The 23,310-nt window shown below is 41.5% G+C and overlaps 1 protein-coding gene across 1 annotated transcript in view; it reads right to left on the bottom strand.

Annotated features, from left to right (window-relative positions):
• Window positions 1–2,929: 2,929 nt before the first annotated feature.
• Window positions 2,930–23,310, bottom strand: part of LOC149288944 (exportin-4) — a 39,124-nt gene continuing 18,743 nt past the window's right edge. The window contains exons 7-22 of the mRNA XM_089491227.1: window positions 17,575–17,732; window positions 16,546–16,720; window positions 14,140–14,316; window positions 12,614–12,756; window positions 9,944–10,089; window positions 9,473–9,650; window positions 9,044–9,203; window positions 8,165–8,334; window positions 7,720–7,894; window positions 7,129–7,422; window positions 6,245–6,425; window positions 6,041–6,159; window positions 5,375–5,505; window positions 5,036–5,153; window positions 4,847–4,939; window positions 2,930–3,127 (exon numbers count right to left, since the gene is read on the bottom strand). Of these exons, the coding sequence (XP_089347353.1) occupies window positions 2,930–3,127; window positions 4,847–4,939; window positions 5,036–5,153; window positions 5,375–5,505; window positions 6,041–6,159; window positions 6,245–6,425; window positions 7,129–7,422; window positions 7,720–7,894; window positions 8,165–8,334; window positions 9,044–9,203; window positions 9,473–9,650; window positions 9,944–10,089; window positions 12,614–12,756; window positions 14,140–14,316; window positions 16,546–16,720; window positions 17,575–17,732 (2,616 nt within the window). The remainder of the gene's footprint in view (window positions 3,128–4,846; window positions 4,940–5,035; window positions 5,154–5,374; window positions 5,506–6,040; window positions 6,160–6,244; window positions 6,426–7,128; window positions 7,423–7,719; window positions 7,895–8,164; window positions 8,335–9,043; window positions 9,204–9,472; window positions 9,651–9,943; window positions 10,090–12,613; window positions 12,757–14,139; window positions 14,317–16,545; window positions 16,721–17,574; window positions 17,733–23,310) is intronic.

Genomic DNA, 23,310 nt, shown 5'->3' on the forward strand with positions numbered 1-23,310 from the left:
TAAAAGGGGTTAAAAGGCATATCATGAAGCAGAGTGGCATATAGGGAGGTATAAGGCATTTCAGGAGGCAGAGTGGCGTTCAGGGGGTTAAAAGGCATTTCATAGAGCACTCTGCCTCCAGAAATGCCCTATGCCCCCATTTAACACCCCCCCACACACACACACTTACCGGTGCTTCCAATTTCCTGCTGTATACTGGGGCAGCAGTCTTCCTTACGCTGCAGCTGGAAGGAGGTGTGGCTAGCAGCAGGGGTTGTCTGCAGACCTTCCCCGGCTGTCAGAGATCAGGGTTCCCCGCACCGGCACCGGTGCGGGGAACTCTGATCTCTGACAGTCGGGGAAGGTCTGCGCGATGGACGCAGACAACCCCCGCTGCTAGCCACACCTCCATCCGGCTGCAGCGGAAGTTGTCTACGCGGATCGCGTGGACGTCAACCCGCTGCCCCGGTATACAGCAGGAAACTGGAAGCACCGGTAAGTGTGTGTGGGGTGGGGGGGAAGTGTTAAATGGGGGGGGGGGGGAGACAGAAGGATCCAGGTCCCCTGCAGCGGTGCGGGGGATCTGGATCTTAGTCTCATAGTCAGACCTCTATTTGAGGTCTGATTATAAGACGACCCCGATTAGAAGACGAGGGGTATTTTTCAGAGGATTTGCTCTGAAGAAAACCTCGTCTTATAATCGAGCAAATACGGTAATCTAAAATCTGAAAACTTTAGTTTTAATGCAGCGCAACACAACCTCTGCCCGTATATTAAACCACACTGTTTGAGGATCTCCGGAGCCCAATCTTCTATATTGTTATCCAAAGGTAAGTCCCAGGTGCAATGCCAGATACCTCCCTTTTCTGGTGGCCCACGCACAGAACTGCAAAAGATCAATGCCAGAGTAGGCAGTTATATGTATCTGAACCCACTACACTAGACAAGAACTTGAGGGAGAAATTGTTAGTTGAATGGAACGCATTTAATTTCATGCGGACTAATCCTGCCCAGAAACCATGGTGAGGCACCGCCAGACAATGGCATCCAAGAACAGCGGCTGCAAAGAATGAACAGGCATTCTATACCAGGGCACTGTAGGTCAGAAAAACGCGGAGACCCTTTATACAAAAGGACCATTGAGAAAGATGGCTTGTTAAAGGAGAGTAGGGTGATCACGCAGAGACCATCCACAGCAGTGATAAAGTATTGTCTACACAGAAGAGCAGCTGATAATTTTGGGTGATTCCTCGGTTGATCATTTGGTAGCTTTTTCCACAGTGAAAAGGTCTACTCATCCCAGCTATATGTGGACTGACCTAGCCCCCGAGACACGAACAAGGATTAACATTTGCCGCAGCTGCTTCAAAGGGCTTCTTCATAGATTCAAGCTTGTAAAGCATCAGAAAACGAGAGCCATATCATAAAGCGAAAGGGTGTATATATTTAGCAGCAGTGCCAGACACCATGTGCACTTCAAAGTCCAGGGAGGAGGACAACCCCAAGTACAGGAACGGCTGAAATCAAGGTATTTAAGTCCACAATAAGATTGATTTGAAGGCTTTCTGGACAATTAAGCTGGATATAATCATACAGGTTGCAAAAAGCACATTTGAAAAAAAGGTTCATGTGCCCCACATCATTGACGCCATTGCCCAAGATTATCCACAGGCTCCAAAAACATACTATAACCTGTGATATTTAATATTTTAATAAAAATGGTACACACATACATATGGTAAAATTCTATGTCGTTCTATCACCCTTCACTGGATGCCCGTGAAACCAGTTACAAAACTGGATTGGTCTTTGTGGTTGAAGGCGTTTTATTCCCTGCAATGTCAATACTATTTTTTGGATTGTTTTTAAAGTAGAAATTTCTCTATACAAACATAGCGGTTGGTGTTTACACTGTACATTTTATACAACTGTTAAAAAAAAACAAAAAAAAAAAAACACACACACACGGGAAACATCTGACAGTACAGTTAGCATAATGTTCACCACCTAATGCCTCAACTCAATAAAATAGTGTGTGTAAATTGGCAGCCACCCTCCCTTTTGGCTCCCAAAGGGTTAATTTGTATTGCTCAAACTAACAGTCCAACAGCGGGGGGGGGGGGAGTCTGGGGTTGTGCAAACAGAATTTCAAGAAGTACACTGATGTACTTGCATCAAGATTACCCCAGGACACAGTGGGTTATGATGTAGCTCCTACATGGCAGGGATCCAAGAGACTTCTTGTTGAACATTAAAAAAACGTGTTTTGGGAGGAGTACCAAAACCTTAGAATATATACACATGGAAATAATTTTTAAGGCAATGAAATGGTGACAATTCCTAAGATTCGTTTTAAGAAACGAATATAATATTTCACTTTTTGGGCCCAAAAGTAAAAAAAAAAAAAACACCAAAAAAAAAAAAAACATGCGAAGCTTGGTTCATGTAGACAAAATATTTGCACATTATTTCCTTTCTTAAAATGCCATAGAACGTAACCCTGGAATCAGAAGCGAAGAAAAAGTGTAAGGGGAGAAAAAAAAAAAGTGGTACTTAGAATATTCAGTCTAACAGGACTTTCCATATATAAAATAGGGGGTTGGATGCAAAAAAAAACAAACAAAAACAAACAAAAAAAAAAACTTTCAGGCAACGTGGCTATGCTTCTGACCAAGGGGTGGGGAAAGGCACTGCAATTCATTAGAACAGCGCCTATTTGATAGCAGGTGTATGGAAAGTTGTTTAAAAAATACATTTATCCATTCATCCAATAAAGCACAGAAATTGTGCTGCAGATATAGTCATATAGCTGAATTTAGCTCTAAAGTCCCCTTAGACACTTTTAAAACCACCCCGAGGATGCGCCTACAGGGCCTGCGAGCAGGTAGGGGGACCGACGGCTGTCAGCTTCTTCAGTGCATTTTGCGGAAAGGGCCTACACATGAGCCTATTATTTGACACAGAGGAGGCCCCCGACGTTGGCCATGAACTCTTCCAAGCTTTTGAGAAAAGACATCTTCTGCTTTCGGTCGAGAGTCGGAGGAGTACTGCTGGCTGTTAGTTTGTTGAAGGCATCTGCTAGCCGCTGGTAAATGAGAGGATCCTGCTGGCTCGACAATAACGTTTCTACCAACTCCGCATACTCTGCCTGCAAAATAAAGAGATTAATAATGAATTAATAATTCCTGCGCTTCTACCGCAATCGCACGCGCACAACTGTGGACAATCAAAGCATTCCTTGTAAGACGGATACAAGCAAACTTTTCCATGGTAAAAACATGTATTTCTGGGAAGCAGTACTGAGAATGTTTCCAATGTCTTGGTTATAAGATGTTTCAGGTGCTGTTCCACCTTCTCTGCTGAAGTTTCAAGAAGTGTGTTTTCTCTCGATAGATTTGCTCAATATGTTACCCATGCGTTGTTTCCAATAGTTTGGAAATGATTTATGCAGAAAAATGGCCGCCTTTGATTTCTATCCATCCAAAATATAGTTGAGGTTAAGAACTAAATCTTTATAACTACACTAAAAGTTGGGTTTGTGTAAGAATATTAGATTATGTTTCATGTAATGTAATATGGTCCCCTTTCTATGGATCAAATTTTTGTCACGCGCTCATCTACTTCTGCATTTCTTTTGATATTTAGACGGTAAAAGATCAAGGCAAACCGTGTCCACTTTACACTGCGGGTGATATTCACCACCTCGGCATAATGGGATGTGATAAAAGGTCAACGGGTTATCCGGTTAAATGCTACCAAGCAAAAATAGTGTAATATTTATAGCCCGGTTTAGTAGTCTGATTTAGTTGACGGATACTGCGCAGGCTCATTTTCCATCAGCGCTCGGGCATGTAGACTATTTGACAACCACCACCGAAATGCGTCTGTCATCCATATAGCTTTTAACATTAATTTATTAAAACAAACTATATGTGCTTCAATCGGTGTAATGCTTTTAGGTGTACTTGGTTTAGATCAGCAAAACATAATCCAGACCGGCTTCTATCAATGGAGATGGATGATTTAAAGTGACAGTAAAGTATCCAGTCTGGCATGGCTGCCGGGCATCTGGGAATAAACAGGTTCCTAGGATCCTTTGGGGACCAGTTAAGTTGTTGTGTGTGATTTACCCACTGGGATAATGGCATGTTACCCCCCCCCCATAAGCATATGTATATTGTAGGGCAGGTAGAAATGTGTGTCAAGTTAGCAGAATTCCAGAAAACAAAGCTTTACATTGTGTTCGTTATTTGCGGTTTTCCAGTGTGATTTACCACTTGAACCCAACACATTTTACTCTTTTTGCAACAATATGTGGCTTGCGAGAGGTCATTTTGTAGCATAAATATTTATGTACGACACATTCGGTGCCATTTTCTGATCCCCAAAAGGCTTCCTGGCTGTGAGAACTGAGTTCTTAAATATTAGAGGATCATAAGTAGGTCAGAACTTGCACGAAACATATTAACTTAGAAAGTAGCTATTTATGCATTATTTTGTGATAAATATTCCTTACAACCATAGGACAACAACAAGAGGATATGAAAGTATGGTGGGAGCCCCCTTAGAGAAAGCCAACTTTAACACGCCTACCGATTGGAAACAGATAATGAACTGCTCTAAGGTTTATGATGTTTTATATGATATTAACAATGGAGCAGATTTCTTACGTTGCATGAATAAAATGATTTTTTTTTTTTTACCAGAAATACTTGTTTCATTGTAATGTGATACGGTTTCATAACCAAACAGTAAAAACATTTCTTTAATAAAAAAATAAAAAAACTAATTGTTACCGGACTGCTAACGTCATTGTTAAACAATAAAGAATTCCACCCTGAGCGTAGTAGTTCATAAAGAGATGTACCTGATTTAGACACACAAGTGTGTAAAATGCTTCCCCCGCTGCCGTCGTCATCTCTGCGTTATGTTTTTGCAAGACGAGCATATCAAAAACCAACTGAAAAGGTGAAAAAAGCCTTATGAATATTATGAATACAGGCACCAGGCTTTTTCAGGAGGCCGATCACTGCGATTAGGACTCCTTTGCGCTTACCTTGAGGAAGTGCCGTGTTGCCGCCAGCAGAGGAGAATCATTATCTTGGGCTTTGGCACATTGTTCAGCCAACGGTGTTAACGCTTCAAGGCAAAGCTGGGACACCTCTGAACTCATTCTTATACGAAGAATTAAGGATCCGCAAACTAATCCCCGTTCAACAGGCAGATTACTTAATATTTAACAGGAAATTAGAGAATTCAACAGTAGCATCGCTTGTCGTTCATTATGATGGCACCACTGGCTCACCTCTGAGTATTGCCCTCTCACACATTTAGCAACAAAAATGGCACATAACTCCCCCCTCTAAACAGAGTTTCTCCCAAGTAAAAAGGATACGAAGTCATTCCTAGCTCTAAGGAATACATGAGGCTCTTGAATAGGTCTTCAGGAAGTTGGGGAATCTTCTCAGGAAAAATTTCACATATAAAAGTGATAAGCTTGTAGTACTGATTACATAGTGAAGGAAACTGGGGAAAGAAAAAAAAAGACGTGCTTAGCAGAAAAGTAAAAAAAAACAAAACAAAACAAAAAAACATTTTCTATGATGTTCTTATATATGGACTTGGGTTAGAAGCAGAGTAGGAAAACCCTAGAAGACTAGATGGGTCGAAGGTTCTTATCCACTATCAAAGTCTGTATGTCTGATATATTATTCTACAGATGCTTGACTGCAAAGGTGAGCTGAGGAGATCTGTCTGGAATGGAACTACTTGAGCTTTTCTTCTTCTTTAAAAGGACCCCCTAGTTTAAATGCCTTCTCTGCTCCTATAGAAATGTTCCACCAAATCCCATTACTATGCAAGATCAAACCAGCCTTGAAGGTTTATTGTATGTAGATGTGTGAAATAACCTTCCAGCAGACAAGGTAGAGGTTAATACAGCAAGGAAAAAATGGCCAGACTAGAAGGGATTGTATATATTCCATGTTTCTGTGTCACTAAATAGGTCAAAACTAGATCCAACAAGCAATGAAGGTTACAACGATCTCACAAGAACACATACCTTTAGCAGGTCTTGAGACATTAAGGGCAGCACGATGTTAACTCCATATAACACGACATCAGCTGCAGATACTGGCCTGTTGGTAGCTTGTCCTTGCTCATGAGGTCTAAACACCTCATCTAGAAGAAATCAGAGGATTAATATACAGGAGACAGACATTGAACATGTAAAAACATATTTTGCTGTATCTCAATATATGGATACCTGTATCACTAAAATCAATAAACTCTTTAGAGAGAAGGTTGGTGAGAAGCTCCATGATGAGCAGAAGGTCCTGGTACTGGTCCTCCTCGGCTGTCACGTCAATGCGTTTCCTGCCCAGGTTATTTTTGGAATATACTTGCAGCAGAGTCAAGCAGGCTTCATACAGGTTCATGGCTTTGGACTGAAGAATAATTAGAAATATGTTGAATGTTACTTTGAACAAGAAAACACTTTGACTTCGAGGATTAACTATTTCCTGGTAGTAAATGAGCTGTGCATTAGAAATTTAAAAAGTAGACGCATGCCAAATACAGACGGCGGAGTACCCAGGGACAGCAAAAGAATTCTATCAGAACCCAACCTATTACCTGAATCAAAAGACAAAGGACCACAGAGTTGCCAAGTTTAAGCATAAACATTTTCTAGAAGGTAACCAATGGCATCTACAAGCCTATTACCCATTTTGGAGAAGTTTGACCATTCTGGGTTAAAAGACCATTTTTTAGTTTAATAAAAGTTATGCCTACTGAATTTCCAAATAATTTGTAAAATAAGACATACGATTATCAGCTGTTTCATACAAACTGCAAAAGAAGTAAAACTGTAAACATATGTATAGGATGTAAATATGTTTTTGGTGTACCCCTACACTAGGTTTATGCCCCACTGTATATGCTTAGTGTGTTTCAACGGCCCATAAACAGGGCTCTCTCTGGCATATGCTTCATTGTTGCAGCGTGTGAAAGGAGCTTGTAATGACCTATAGGTTATCCTTAAGTTCTGTTGTATGAAGAAATCAACTATCTTGCTGTAAGTTGATTCATTTTCCCCTGACACTTGATACGGGGCACGGAAATGATTACATGTATGTCACTGTTACACACCTCTCCCAGATAGCAGATCTGTTTATGGGCAACTTCTACAAACACTTCTATAATTAGGTTCACAGTCTCTGGTGTGTTCTTGTAGACTTCCATTAAGCCGATGCAGTTCGTTAGAAAGTCCATTAGGAAATTGAAAAGGATTGCTACATTGTCTATCTGAGTGGCCTCTGCAATACCACAGAGAGCTTCCAGTGTGGCTGTGATCTCCTGCTTCACTTCTTCTTCTTGGCAAATCTGCTGGAAGTTCTCTTGATTTATCACATTCAAAAACCTCTGCTGAAGAGGCTGTAGGACCTGTTAAAAGAAAGGAGCCATCTTCAGTGAATTGGTTCAAGGTAAAATATTTGTGCGTTTCAGTGCTAAAAAGCAGGTAAAAGTGCTAATAAGAAGGAACTGTTTAAATTACTGGTAATGGTATAACTTAAGCCCCAATAAATGTGACCGATTCACTTCTGACATCTGCGTGCAATAAAGGATTTTGTGTGGTCTACAAAAATAACCAGTGCACCAAAACACAGGAAAACCCATTACAGATCAGTTAAACCATTTTCACGTAGGCGTAGAAGGCACTGTATACGCATGTTTTCTTACCTCTGTCCAGTACTGTTGTTTTGTGTCGGAGTCCATTTGAGCAAATCCTCCAAGTACTAGAGCCTTCATCAGGGTCCTCTGCACCGAGCTGGACAGCAAGTGGAGGGGTGGGCTTCTCCGTGCAAACTGTTTGGCCAAGTTCCACCAATTCTCACACTGAATCACCACATTGGCCCTTTAAAACCATAAGTGTCAAGCACATTAGAGAAATTAAAAAAAAAATTGCCATGGCAACAAGACCAAAAATGGATGTTATCACACATCTGCAGCCACTCATACTTACTGCACATCTTAACATTATAAGCATTTATGGCACAAAAACAAATATATAGCGCCTCAAATCTTTTCTATGGGCTGGATAACAAAAGCTGTATATGAAAGAAGCGTATTTACAGCATCTATTAGAAAGTACCCACTAAAATACAGTCTGTGGAAACATTCTTACCGTTCTCTCCTTTCCACCAGAGTAACCAGTAACTGGACAGTGTCATTTGCCAGTTCCTGCTCCGAACTCCACACGGAAAGATTGCTTATGACTTTTTCTAGAAGGTAACCAATGATCCACTGAGAGCCTTCTGTATCTGCCCCAAACGCTGTATTAAATGGTAGGCTGATCTGCAGTAATTGGAAAAGTAGTCGCATCCGTGAGTGGCCAAATGAAGTAAGCAAGGGGAACTCATCCTTTATCGCAGGACACATTTGCTAGGGTAATCGCTCATAATTCACAGTCCTCCATTATTTAATGGATGAATAAACCAACAACATTGCCTCAACCCTGCCGATCACACAAACGTTCAATCTCATGGTTGACATGGTCCCATATTTCGCACCTACAGCTCTAAACCCCATTCGCATGTCAGTTCCAGTCACATGTGGTAGTTCATAGGGGAGGATGATAATCCAGAAGAATTGCCAGGATCCCCAAGAAAACAATAAAAGGGCAACTTTATAGCTTGTAAACGATGAACTTTGGATAGTGTTACAGTAAAACACAGGAACTCATCAAACAGCAATTCACCCACAAACTGTAAACCTCCAGAAGAGCTGTGCCATTAAGTGAAAGGATCCTCTATATAATCACAGATCAGGTAACTTGTTGGAGGTTCCCATCAGATGTCAGGAAGGTGCAATAGGTGTACACTTCCTTATACATTTTAAGCCCAACAGTGCTTATCTACGTGTGAAAGTCTGAATATTTTGGTGATCTTCACACTATTTGATTATGTGTTTAAGGTAATTCTTACAAAATGTTAACATCTGCATCACAATACTTCTGCTAAAGGAAACTACCGTTTGAGGAAGGAAGAAAGCTCATGTACGTTACCTGGTCATACAGCTTTTCATCAACAAGAAGGTAGGTCTTTGCCCATCGCTTCAGGAACCATACAATATCTTTTCCCATCTGGGGGCTTAAGAGGTGCGTTAAGTCTGCCCGTGTGGCTCGAGACTCTACTTCGGATACCCTCAGAACCGCAGATACCAACCTGTACAGTGACAATGGTGTACAGTTATTCATCTAACCGCTGTTGCCGCTATAGGGCTTCACATCCAACATCGTACACTTAAAAGAATTAGTTTCTTCCTACCGGCTCATATTAAAAATAACAGATGAGTCCTTAAATAAAATCTGAAGAAATAAATGCCCTGTGAGATTGTTTCAAATGTTATATAGGGACTATATTGCCCCAAACACCAGAGATGAATGAATACTAAAGAATTTGCTAACATAACACAAAGCGTTCTGCAGGCTTACCTGATAACGGAATCAGTTCTATTACACCCTGGTATAGATGAGGCTTTCTCTCCAGGAGATCCCAGAATCTGCAGGGTTGTATTGATATCCACCTCTGTTGACTGCTTGATTGAATATTCCATTACTTCTGGAGGTATTAAAGGAGTCTCTCCCTGAGTATCATCTGCTAAGAGGTAGCCTAGTTTGGAAAGGGAGGAAAATAATAAATAAAACATTTGGGTGCCAAAGGGTTGTCACTAGCATTCAGCACATCAAAAGAACTAAGAACTATTATCATCAGCAGTGATACATCTCTATCTCAATACACCAAGGCCTAATTAGGAGAAAACTGATTTCACATTAATGGCCCAAAACATTCATGTGTTAATGGCCCAGTGTGGCTTTGGATGTGGGTTCAATGCAATATTGGGAAAGTGAAATGGTGATGGATTATTGTAAGGTCCAAGAAGTAATCAAGGTTGTCGCACTTACCTGTAACTAAAATAAGCCAGTGAATGTCCTCGTACAGGTCATCCAGCACGTTATTCTCTGAAGAGCCTGACCCAGGAGAGGCCAGTATGTGTTGCTGGTGCCTTTGCAGCTGCCCATGAAGTCTGGTCACTCTGTCCTCTAACAAGCTAAAAGTGAGACACGACAGCTACGAGTTATCTCCCACATCAGATTATCTTCAAGCAGACTTCTATTAGGCGTTAACAGCACAATAAAGGAGCTGAACCCTGTCTTCCCCAAGATGGTGTCTGACCCATGAAATGCATCTCTTTTAAACTACAAATACCACGGTCAATGATTTCAGAAAGTTACCCGATTACATATAAAGGAAGGTCAATCCTTTCTGGAAAGATTCTACACATGAGTTGAACATGAAGGAAGAATCTACCCTTGTCTTTGAGGGTACAGGAGGATACCACCAGTACATTAGTTTTGTTTTAATAGTTGCATTAACCTAATCTCAAATGTAACCCCCACCCTGGACTGAGTATGGTACATCAGGAAGCCTTATATCTGCCTTTCCCTTGCCAGCATGCAGCTACACCAATAGAAAGTTTCACTGATTTCGATGGGATTTGTTGATAGGATTGTCCTCTAAATTGCACACTGCCTTTGTACACAACAATCATGAGATTAGCCTCAAATGCATCAAAAGGATACTCAAATCTAGGGCTGCAACAACTAATCGATAAAATTGATAATAATCGATAATGAAAATCGTTGCCAACGAATTTCATTATCGATTAGTTGAATCGATTTTTATCGATTATTAAATGAGGGTTTTTTCAGAGCAAACGCTCTGAAAAATACCCCTCATTATATAAACCGTTTCAGTGACTCACAGCAGCAGCTCTTACTTACCAGCCCCTCCCTGTAATCACTGTGACAACTGGCCCCGCCCCCTTCCTTCTCCCAGAAGGCCAGAACCACATGGCTGTGACACTCATCTAACTGTAAGTATCAAATTAATATTTGGGCTGCTGAAAGTTAGGGGAGGTGGGGTTTAATTTAGGGGCAGTTATGGTTAATGGGGTGTTTAGGGTTAATTTAGGGGAAGATATGGTTAATGGGGTGTTCAGGGGCAGCTATGGTTAATGGGGTGTTTAAGGGCAGCTATGGTTAATGGGGTGTTTAGGGTTAATTTAGGGGCAGCTATGGTTAATGGGGTGTTTAGGGTTAATATAGGAGCAGCTGTGGTTAATGGGGTGTTTGGGGTTAATTTGAGGCAGTTGTGGTTAATGGGGTGTTTAAGGTTAATTTAGGGGCTGTTGTGGTTGATGGGGGTCTTTAGGGTTAATTTAGGGTAGTTGTGTTTGATGGGGTATTTAGAGTTAATTTAGGGGTAGTTATGGTTAATGGGGTGTTTAGTGTTAATTTAATGATGAGGACTGAGGGTTAATTTAATAAAGTTAACTTAAGGCGCAGTTAGAAGTAAAGGGGGGCAGACTAAGGGGAATCTAAATCCTGGGGGCAGTGAAGATTAACCCAGTACTTATTTATAAAAGTATGGTCTGTGACTCTGAGGGGACTATGAGATATCTGGGGGTATAAGGCATATACGATATATAAGGCATATGTGGGGAGGGCAGCGTGGCATGTCTGGGAGGCAGTGTGGCATGTCTGGGGAGGATGGAGTGGTGTATCAGGGGGTAAAGGGCGTATCATGCACAGTGGCATATGTGGGAGGCAGCGTGGAGTGGTATATGTGGGAGGCAGCGTGGAGTGGTATATGTGGGAGGCAGCGTGGAGTGGCATGTCTGGGAGGCAGCGTGGCAAGCCTGGGCTCAAATGTGCATGTGGGAGGCAGCGTGGCATATGTGGGAGGCAGGGTGGAGTGGAATATGTGGGAGGCAGGGTGGAGTGGAATATGTGGGAGGCAGGGTGGAGTGGAATATGTGGGAGGCAGGGTGGAGTGGAATATGTGGGAGGCAGGGTGGAGTGGAATATGTGGGAGGCAGGGTGGAGTGGAATATGTGGGAGGCAGGGTGGAGTGGAATATGTGGGAGGCAGGGTGGAGTGGAATATGTGGGAGGCAGGGTGGAGTGGAATATGTGGGAGGCAGGGTGGAGTGGAATATGTGGGAGGCAGGGTGGAGTGGAATATGTGGGAGGCAGGGTGGAGTGGAATATGTGGGAGGCAGGGTGGAGTGGAATATGTGGGAGGCAGGGTGGAGTGGAATATGTGGGAGGCAGAGTGGAGTGGCATATGTGGGAGGCAGCGTGGAGTGGCATATGTGGGAGGCAGCGTGGAGTGGCATATGTGGGAGGCAGAGTGGAGTGGCATATGTGGGAGGCAGCGTGGAGTGGCATATGTGGGAGGCAGCGTGGAGTGGCATATGTGGGAGGCAGCGTGGCATGTCTGGGAGGCAGCGTGGCAAGCCTGTGCTCAAATGTGCATAAATTGGGGGGGCTGGTTGGGAAATAAAGACAAGAAATGCATTTAACATCATTTGTTTATTAAATTATTTTAAATAAATGAAAAATGTACATTCATTTTTTTATCCGATTAATCGATTAATCGAAAAAATAATCGGCCAACTAATCGATTATGAAAATAATCGTTAGTTGCAGCCCTACTCAAATCATAAAAATAGTTATATGAAAGGTCACGGAAAATGTATTTATCAAACTTAGAGTTGGGACTGAAGTCTACCTGGTAAGCAGGGGTATGCAGTGTTCTGCTGCTATCCGCCCAAGCATTCCCACGCTTGCCAACTGGTCGGAGAATAAGTCGCGGTCATCCTCCTGGATTTCATTTATTTCTTCCTCCTCCCGGGAGGCTACACCATTTGCAGTCTGAACATGGAAAAAGGGTAGAAATCGGGTATGAATTGCATGCATTTAACTTAAAATTAAACATGTCATAGGAAGTAATACTGAACGAAAAGATAATCCACTATAAGAATAAATAGACTCAACAAATTATATATTATAACTCAGACTTCCAGGAGATATCAGGTTTATGGAATTCCACAATGAAGCATTTAACATCCCAGCTTAAACTGTTAATAACATCCTAGAATGAAATAAACTGAGTTAAAAAAATAAATAAATATTATATATATATATATATATATGTTCTAGGTCTGTTATATCAGCCCAGTCTTCAAAACAAAATACATTGACTTGTGGGTAACTGAGCTACGTTCCTTTCGCAACCAACCTAAAGGATGACTGTTTCATCTGAGAGGCACAAACATTTTTCAGACTCCTAAATCTAAATTCTAAATCAAACACTGAGAATTAAGTTAGGAACCAACACCACAATTGTAGGGGCTCCGGCTTAAAGGATTTGCGAAGCCCTGCCTTTATGAAGCGGAAGAGGGGCTAAGTATGCTAGAGGGGGCTGCCACACACTTTAACGCGGCTTGCTAAAACACACTTTCCAGATTCCGAGCTCTCCTTAATCTAAACCACCAAACACTTCTCTTTTGGCGACTTCAAAGCTGCAGCTGGCGCTGCCTACAGCTTCACATCTATCCTTAAAGCTCTGACCACCGCTTTGAATCCAAACAAGTAGAGAGCTGGAATGTCAGCTGTGCTTTAATTTGTTACTTTGAGTTAAATATCTTATTCAGATGAGATAGGCTTGAGCAAGCTATGCCTTGTGTACAATAACATTGAGAGTTAATGACGGTAACATCTGATTTTACTTTTCGTGGGTATGTTTTTCAGGGATAAAAAAGCCCAAAACAGAAAACTTTGTATTTCAGATAAAAATTAGATGAGAGATTCGTTGGACGTAACCGACAGCGCCATTACTGGCTGCTCATTTTCACCATTTTTCCCTTTGTAATTTGTTTTAAGTAATTGATGTTGAAATCAGGAGATGGAAGGCTTGCCTCTTTTATAGTGTGAATCGCTGAAAGTCTGAACGAGGATAGAACAGCTAAATTATTTAAGAATTTAACTATAAGTCATTGGCTTATTGCAAAAGATACCCCAAAGTGGGATTTCCTCAGGATACCTACAGCCCTGACATTTTAGACAGCCTAGAAGTATTGTCCTCTTCAACCAAGCAAGGTACAGAGCTGGAAAAAAAAAGAGCCTCTCATGCCAATCTTTATTTGGTGAAGTTCCTTACGTACATACCTGGATGGCATACCAGATGAACATAAAATGAAAATAGTCCAGAAGAACATAAATATTACTAGGTTCTAGGAACATTAACAAACTTACCAAGTTCCTTGTGCCCTCAGGAGCTGCCAGGTGGCACTGGATATAAGAGTTAAAGACCTGGACAGCATGTTGGGTGAAAAAGCCCTTGTGGAAATGTTTATCGTCTTGTACCAAGGTGAGCCAGGATTCAAGCAGCTTATCGTAGGCTTCCATGTACACCATGTCATCTTTGTCAAGCTGCAGGAACAGAAGACAAAACGTCAGAGGTGCTCAACCAAAGTTTAATAGAACTGAGAAAACGGTGAGTTGGCGGACAAAACAAAAGTCTTTGCATGGTTTATTCCGTATGCTGTAATAGGAATCTTATTTTTCGCCCGGCCAAAGCGAATGAATGAATTATCCTACATAACGACAGCCAATTAAGTACTTGAGATCTACGTCCAACAAACGGATAGGGATCGAGCCTTGCTTGATAACCAGGGAGTGTGCTCTTTTGACAAGAAAGCCCCTACTCATGTTTTATTAGTGAAACTCATCCTAATTTGACACCTTAACCCTTTCCAAAACATGGGTAACGATGTGTTGCACACACTTGCTGATCTAAAACCAAGTTACATCTTTAAGCATAGAATGACTGCTGATAGGAACGTTGTGACCCATCTAGTATGCCCAATCTTAACACTTCCCACATTGCCTGGTCCTTTGCTAGAAGGTCATGTAATTTACCTACAACCTTCTTAGTGAAGATATATATATACACTATGATTATATTGAGGCGTACAGTGCATTTTTAAACTTCAAAATTGTAGATATCTGGCAGCAGTAGTCCACTAAATTATTCTAGGGTCAAAACATTTAATAGAGTCATGCGGAGGACAGTGGCTTAAGCTAAAGATTACAAGCTAAAAATATAAATGCTCGAGAGACTGAAACTTGCAGTGCTGGGGGGAAGCTGCAGCATACAGCAGCAAACCCATAAAGCCTTTTTACTGTACATCCTACACAGAGAACGGCAAGAACGGTGGGATATTCCGCCAACAAGAGATGGCCACCACTGATCTATACGCTCCAGGAACCGCCATGCGTTCCAATAGGAATCAGACGTCTTCCGCAGAACCAGGCATGTCATGGTACCCAGCCAGGCCGTTTCACTCCCATACTGTATTCCAGTCTGCTGGCACTCAAAGCGCTTGGATCTTGTAATATCCCTACGACTACCAGCAACTGCCTAGTTTTTTTTCTTTTCTTCAAGGAATATCATGAATCATATTATATAAAACGACGATAAGATGATTTAACAAAAATAGTCACTAAAAATAAAGCACGGTAAACACAAGCACATCAGAGCAGTAGATTTAGTTCCTTTCTTCACTAAGCAGTTCCATACGATCCTCTCTGGTCTTTCGAAATACGTTAAGTTGTCGTCGCCTTGATTGGTGGGGCGCATAGGCTAAAGGGACCTAGGATGAACTTTGAGGAAGCCGCAGCAACCTCACATATCGCTGTGTGTATATAAACATAAGGGTGTTGTCTCATAGCCCTTAAATCCTATGTGCTTGCCGTATAATCTCCACGGTCTAGACTCCCTAGTTCAAAGCTGGAGTGATTCGGTCAACAGATCATATAGCAGAAGTGCGTCGAGAACCAGCAGCTGGACAGGACTGTCAAGGCTACAGACGCTTAATAGGCAGCTTATTTCTTAAATTCTTTTTATAGCAGCTTTCAGATTTCTAGCCCCGCGAGTATTCTATACATCAGTAAAACGAGGTCACCCACAGAGCGGAAGGTTTACAGTACAGGGTAACATAGGGTTTTACCACACTGCTGATGTACAGGTGTCTACAAACGACGGGCAGAGAAGCATAACCTGCGGGTAGTAAACTTCTATTTTTCAGCTGCATCCATATTAATGGAGATCATTATATCTTGTGTGTTTCTACCTGATCTAGCGCTCACATTATGAAGCATAACTCACAAATCATACTTCTTAAGTGTTTTCATTTTGTGTTTTTTTTGGCTGGGCAACCTACACCAATACATTTTAAGTATCACAGGGTGACGGCAAGTATGCAAGAACAATACAGAACATAAGATCTATTTTTGATTAAGAGCCGCTTAAATAAAATAAAAAAAATAAAAAAGATTTCTCCGTCATATCCAATATCGTCTTGATATCCACCTACCCTGCAACACGGCGATCCGTACCGAAGCAAAACCCTTTAAACTGACCTACGTTCAGACGCTATGCAGACTCAACCCAAATGAAAATCCGCATATTTTATAACTTTATGCACAAAATAAAAATCCCTACACTGCCCTGATAATACAATGATGAGCTTCGGATGTAAAGATAAAAGGTGTGGAAAGGCCACCGATGGAAGTCAGTCACTACTCCGCACACCAGGTCATTCTAAAAGCAGCAAGCAACTCATAAAGGGGTCAGAAGCACAGGTTATCGATCCTTACCACCTCCTCCAGAGCGGCGCTTCGTCCAAAGGAACACGTGAGATGCGTGAGGCAGTTCACAAACGACGAGAAGAGATCGCTGGGAATGGCAGTCAAAATACTGCGCGGAAAAACGGTAATCAAATTGCTGATTATATTGGAAACGCCCACTGCTTCGGAATCCTCAATTTCTACCCTAAACAATAAAATAAGACAGTGATAAGAATTACATCGACTCCAAAACACACGGAGTATATAACTACATTAAATTCATTTTATACAGACCTTCAGCAAAACAGGCGCATAGGTGTAGACCTACAATCTGTGTGTGTGTGTGTGTGTGTATATATATATATATATATATATATATATATATATATATATATATATAGATATAGAGAGAGAGAGAGAGAGAGAGAGAGAGAGAGAGAGAGATTTCTGTAACAATTGCAAAGGGGGTTTTCTAACGATCAATTAGCCTTTTAAACAAACTTGGATTAGCGAACACAACGTGCCATTGGAACACAGGAGTGATAAAGGTCCTCAGTACGCTTATTTATTGTTTCATGTAGCACCATCAGAATCCACAGTGCTGTACAAAGCGTAGTCAGGACATAATTAGTAACACACCAAGATGACATAGAAACAGTTCAGGAGGGCCCTGCGCAAAAGATTTTCTGTTATTTTAATGAACAAAAGTTGCTTTTCTTTCAAAAACAAAATGACCCCAAACTTTTGAATGATAGTGTATGTACTACATATAGCAAGACACCGGACAGAAAAAGGAACCACGTGGAGGCGAATTATATTTTACTGGCAGAGAGGTCCATATAGAAACCTAGTTTAATAGAATTTGAAATATACCCCCATTAATTTCTTTACCCTAATCTAAACGATTTATTAGAAAGGGAGCTTTCGATAATTAGAAACAGTACATTATTATCCATAGGTATAGGAACAGAATTAGGGAAAATTACGTTAATTATATAAATAAGTAAATTTAAAAGGGATGTATATACCAGGCTAATAATAAAGACCAGAGCTACGTACCCATTAATCATATTAAGTAATCCTTCAATGAAATGTGCCAGATAGTCCACCTGCGATCCCTCGTCGGGGAAGATGGGTCCGTGGAGAGACGCGAGCTGGGCCAAGCATTGGAGGGAGTCCTGAGCCATGTCCGAATCCTCTCTGATTTTGCGATGTACCTGCAATAAACACATCATATTTACTAGCTGCGGCGCAGAACAAACACGCGCAGAACACAGCGACGCGTCTTACACGTTGGACGATAACGGGGCAGCATCAGCCGGTCTCTCCGCCGCACCGGCTTCTCCAGCTGTAATGTTTTGCATCCAGCACTGGACACATGATTTAAGGATTCTGGGATCTACCTTCATAAAGAAGGCCGAACTATAACAGATGCCAGCCTCAGACGCTGCGCTCCTTCTAAAAACAGCAACCATGACAGTCATCTGGATTATGCCAGCTATGCCTGGGCTACTGCGTCTGGCTAAACTTAGCCGACAATTTTAATCAAGAACGTACGGATGCGGGGCTTTGGTGGAGGTAAACACCACGGGAACAGGGGGCTCGATAGCCCGCACCCAAGCCATACACGTCAACCGGGCCACACAGTCTCACACAGCCCTATACTACCCCCCCTCTTCCTTTATAAGTGCACCATATACCTGGGGCAAATCTTAACAGGAAAGGCCCACCAACTGTACAACGTACACATATATACATATATATATATACATACACACACACATACGGCACTAAATATGTAAAGCAGGCTTTTGAAAAGCAGTATATAAAGTTGGGAAGCGAGTAAAACACGCACGCAACAAATGGGTTTTGCACCAGCACTAAAGAGCCGAAACAGACCAGGATTTAGGTCAGTGGCGACTCTAGAAACAATATATAGGGGGGGCACACAAGATACCACAGTCAAACTGGGGGGCATTCATAATTTCCAAAAGTAATGTGCTATGGAATTATACTTTTGTTATTGGGCTAAAATAATACTTGATCATTCAACATGGGAAGCCTGAAGCCACAATTGAGTGGGACTAATCCTTGAAATAAATATTATAACACAATAAATAACTTTTCCACTAAATGATTTCAGGGCCTTGAACATTTTGTCCCCTGAAGTCACTACAACTTCAGGAGTGCATTTTATCTCTGGATAAATATAAATTAAATAATTCCTACTGTAAGTTAAGTGCCAGGAAACAGATGACCAAACACACACACCAGGACAGGCTCTGCCACACCGACAACCAAACACACACACACACACCAGGACAGGCTCTGCCACACCCACATTCAAACACACGCACACACACCAGGACAGGCTCTGCCACACTGACACCCAAACACACACCCTAGGACAGGCTCTGCCACGCTGACAACCGAACACACACACACACACACACACCAGGACAGGCTCTGCCACACCAACACCCAAACACACACACACCAGGACACCCACAAATACACACCCGAGGACAGGCTCTGCTACACTGATAACCAAAAACACACAAACAGCAGGACACAATCTACGTCACAGACATCTACATCAGGATGGATTTTTCACGCTGCATTGTCGTTTATACCCCCCTTAGTGTTTTTGCCCCTTGTGTATTGATGCCCCTGCTGCCCATATATATTAATATTAGCCCCAGTTGCCGATAGCAGGTATAGATCAACACATTAACACACAAACCAAGCTTTGCATGTATAGATCAACTGAAATTCACTTGTGATCTCAGCACTGAAGGTATATATCAAATAAACAGAATCAGACATACAAATCCTGTATTTGCAGGTATACAATAGTATATGAAACGTAGCATTGCAGGTATAGATCAAATAAATACATGGAAACAGCATTGCAGGTATTAATCAACTGAATAAGACATACAAACACTGTATTTGCAGGTATACATAAATAATGTATGGAAATATATAGAGATGGATCTACAGCAGGTATAGATCAATTGGAATTCACATAAAAACACGTCATTAAAAAGGTATATTTAAAACCCCCTAAATTACAGGCATAGATCACAGGTTGCACACCCCAAAGCCAGCCCTGGCGTCCACACTGCCCACACAGCAATCATACTCCTGTCATACCCAGGCAACCAGTAAATGCTGGTACCTAGGCATGATGGGACTGTGCTTGCTGTTAGCAATCACACTCCTATCATGCCAGGTCAGCCAGTACATGCTGGTAAAGGGTGGCTGTAAGTGATGTGTAGACCCTATACTGCTGGCAGCATCAATACACAAGGGGGGCAGCTAGCTAGGTTTCAGCATGTACTGGCTGACTTGGCATGATAGGAGTGTGATTCCTAAGAGCAATCAAAGTCCCATCATGCCTAGGTTTCAGCACTTACACATCCATGCTATCACACACACACTCATTCATTCCTATACTCATTCATTCACAGATTAATTCCCTCAATCACGCATACTCATTCAAACACCATCCCCACTCCCTTACCTGCACTGCAGCTCCTCGATGCCGCTCACAGACTTCAGCAGAGGGCATGGCCTCCCTCTGCGTTCTCTGGTACTGCACAGAGGAAGTAGGACTGGAGCAGAGTCATGTGATGTCACGTGAACTCTGCTAGGTTCCGCTTCCTCTATGCAGTACAGAAGACCCTCCCACAGGTAAGTAGCAGGGCTCGAGGTGCAGCCCTAGTAACATCGGTTGCCCTGGCTGCCGATCTTACGCGGGCCGCACCCTCTCTCTCCTCCGCATTAAAAAAAAAAAAAAGACGGGATTTAAAGTCGCATTGCGACTTTATTCCAAATTCGGCAGGGGGGCAAGAGGGGGGCAAGGATTAACCTAGAAGGGCCAATTGCCCCCCCCTTGCCCCCCCTGTAGCGACGCCACTGATTTAGGTTAATCTTTGCTTTGAACAAGCGATTTAAATCGGTTCCAACCATTTTAATTGAGCTGTCCGTGCTGGGAAATCCAGAGAACGTGGACTAGTTATGGCCCACAACTCAATGGTGGTTCTGGCATAACATATATGATATAAGAATAGTAATATCCATAATGTTCTTAATAACCACATTCATAATCATAATATTATAGTAATATATAGTAATAATATAATATGGTGTATAGTAGTCTCTCTCACTACACCAATACAAGTGACACTCCATTTTCTATCTCAGTAGTCATCCTTCACACGCGTGGCCATTCGGTATGGAATGCCGAGTCTCCATGTATACACATGTAAAAAATGTGGACTAAAAATGCAGAGTGAGAACGATAGCAAATACTACTAATTTGGTGCCTTAGCATACACTATATAGTATGTCAGAATACGAAATTTCTATATCCAGCAGAAAAATATTATACATAACATACTCAACTTAAAGCTCGTGTTTTACATATAAAATACACCCCAACTCCAAGTGTGCTAAAACAGGGGAAAATAAGATTACACACGGGACTCCGCTGCAGATTATTCTATTATACTTTAACATCGTTACCCCCTAAGCCCCGCGCAGCAAGAAAAGCAACAACTGTCACGGATTTGACTGTTTCTTAGTTCTGTAACAATGTGTTATTTTTGTTTTTATCCATAAGTGTATCTAATATTGACATTTGTCACGCATGGCCGTTTAGGAGATAAATTACGGCATAACGTGGGTGATTTCACAACACAATTTTCATCACTTAGTAAATCCCTGTTGGAGATACTAAAGCTTTACCGATGAGGACTAAGCCACAGACATTGTCACCTAATCAAAATACTCTGGAAACGTGATCTGTTCACACAATGTGCATAATGAGAGCCGGAATGCCACCGGGGTCAGACAACGTCACCCCCGATCCCACACACAAATAAAACGGGTGCCAAAGCCACAAAACACCACAAAAAAGGAAACTATACATCTAGAAAAAGCCGGCTGCGTTCTCTAATAAAGCAGTTTCATTTCACAAAAAATACACACCAGCTGGGAGAATCTGATTCAAATCAGTAAGACTGGATTCAAATCATGATTTTTAAATATAAAGACTTATTCTGTCTGGTAGTTCCAATCTTTAATATTTGTAACCAGATGAAGATTTCATATTTATAATAACCTGTCAGATAAGTAAAAGGCTATATCAGAACTGATTTTAGTTTAATAGGTTAATTACTCTTATTTGGAGAGCTACTTAAATTGAATGAAACATTATGTAGCATAAATATTCTTGTATTTGCTTAAATGCCAATGTTTAGTAACTGAAATGGTTAAACAAAATATTTATAAAATAAATTAAAAAAAAATACATAACTCAGCTCTATTTCAACTATAAAGGTTTCTTAAATTGAAAACAATTTCATTAAAATAAATGATTAAAAAAAAATAAATTAAAAAAAAATAATCGACCCTTCACACCAGAAATAAAAATAATCCTGATTTCAGTTTCTATCTAGATTTCAAATCTAGAAGAAATTTTTTGGAGGAAAATAAAAAACAAAACAAAAAACCCTTTTCACCCAACTATATTTCAATCACTGTCAAAGTGTCTGAACGCAACTGCATTGCAGCAAGATTTATTTAGCCAGCTGAGTATATGAAACGTTAAACTTTTTTTATTTTTTTTTTTATCAATTTATCTTTAGGAAATTAAATTATGCTACAAAGTGCTACATTTGGACCAATCAGCAGAAGCTTCCATTTTCCCCAATAATATTCTGCTATAGCCTTCCTCCTCAATAGTTCCTCCTCAAAGTGCTACTATTCATCTTTGAGATTATTTCCAACCAGATGCCATGGATAATGGTAAACTTCACCATAATGTCTATTATATATATATTTTGTAGAAGGTTATTTTATTTTTAGAGTTGCAATAGCACTAGTGGGCAAGGCATGGGCAATACATTAACGAAGTGGAAATAACACGGTGCATTCTCGAAACAAAGATCAAAGTTGTCCGATATCACAAGCCGATGGATTATGCGCACTCCACGAATAAAAAGGACACATGCCGCTCCTGCAACTGCTGCCTCGGAGGAGACACGGAAAGGGTCACCATTGATTAGACATAAAATATGGTGCACTTGTTATGAGGTGTTTATATAGCGAGTTGGATTAGCGTGCCATGGAAACAAAAATTCTCAAGGAATTAAAAACTGAAGGGGCTGTGAAGGGTTAACTCGCAGGGCCGGAGGGTATTTGGAGTTGGCTCACAGCCGGCAGCAGCAGCTGTTTAAATGTCTACTCCACAGCTGTTCAGTGTGTGCTTCTTACCGCTCTTCTGGCAGGTTTTGCACCTAAATCAAAAAGAAAATAGGCGGTAAATTCACATCTTGGCCGCCGCGCACGCTCTCCTAAACAGCGCAGAATCCGTGAGGAACACGCAGCTTTCCTGGACTCCACATCCTTTGTATTTGGCATGTTTGACATCTTAAGGAAAGCCAAGGATCCTGGCAGCACCATCTTCATCAGGGACCATGGGCTGTATTCACAAACAATCAAAGGGAGTGAACCTGCGTTGCCCCGTACTCCGTACAAACACCGCCATTTGTCATAAGAGGTCTACAGTAACATCGGTACTCCGTTCATCATACTTGCAGAGTTAACGATTGCGCATTATAGGCTTTTGCATCCATTGCTCTGATCAGAACAGATGTGGGAACCACAGATGTAGACATATTAACCCCTTTTGGGCCATGGGAGTCTGGCATGAGAAGACAAGGCTGAAGATCTAAGAGTGTCTACCACATGATGGAATGTACTGTACTTGTTCCCAGTCTTAGGTCT

The sequence above is a fragment of the Sceloporus occidentalis genome, unplaced genomic scaffold (genome assembly GCF_023333645.1).
Source record: "Sceloporus occidentalis isolate IW3139 unplaced genomic scaffold, rSceOcc1.0.p SCAF_49, whole genome shotgun sequence".
Lineage (NCBI taxonomy): Eukaryota > Metazoa > Chordata > Lepidosauria > Squamata > Phrynosomatidae > Sceloporus > Sceloporus occidentalis.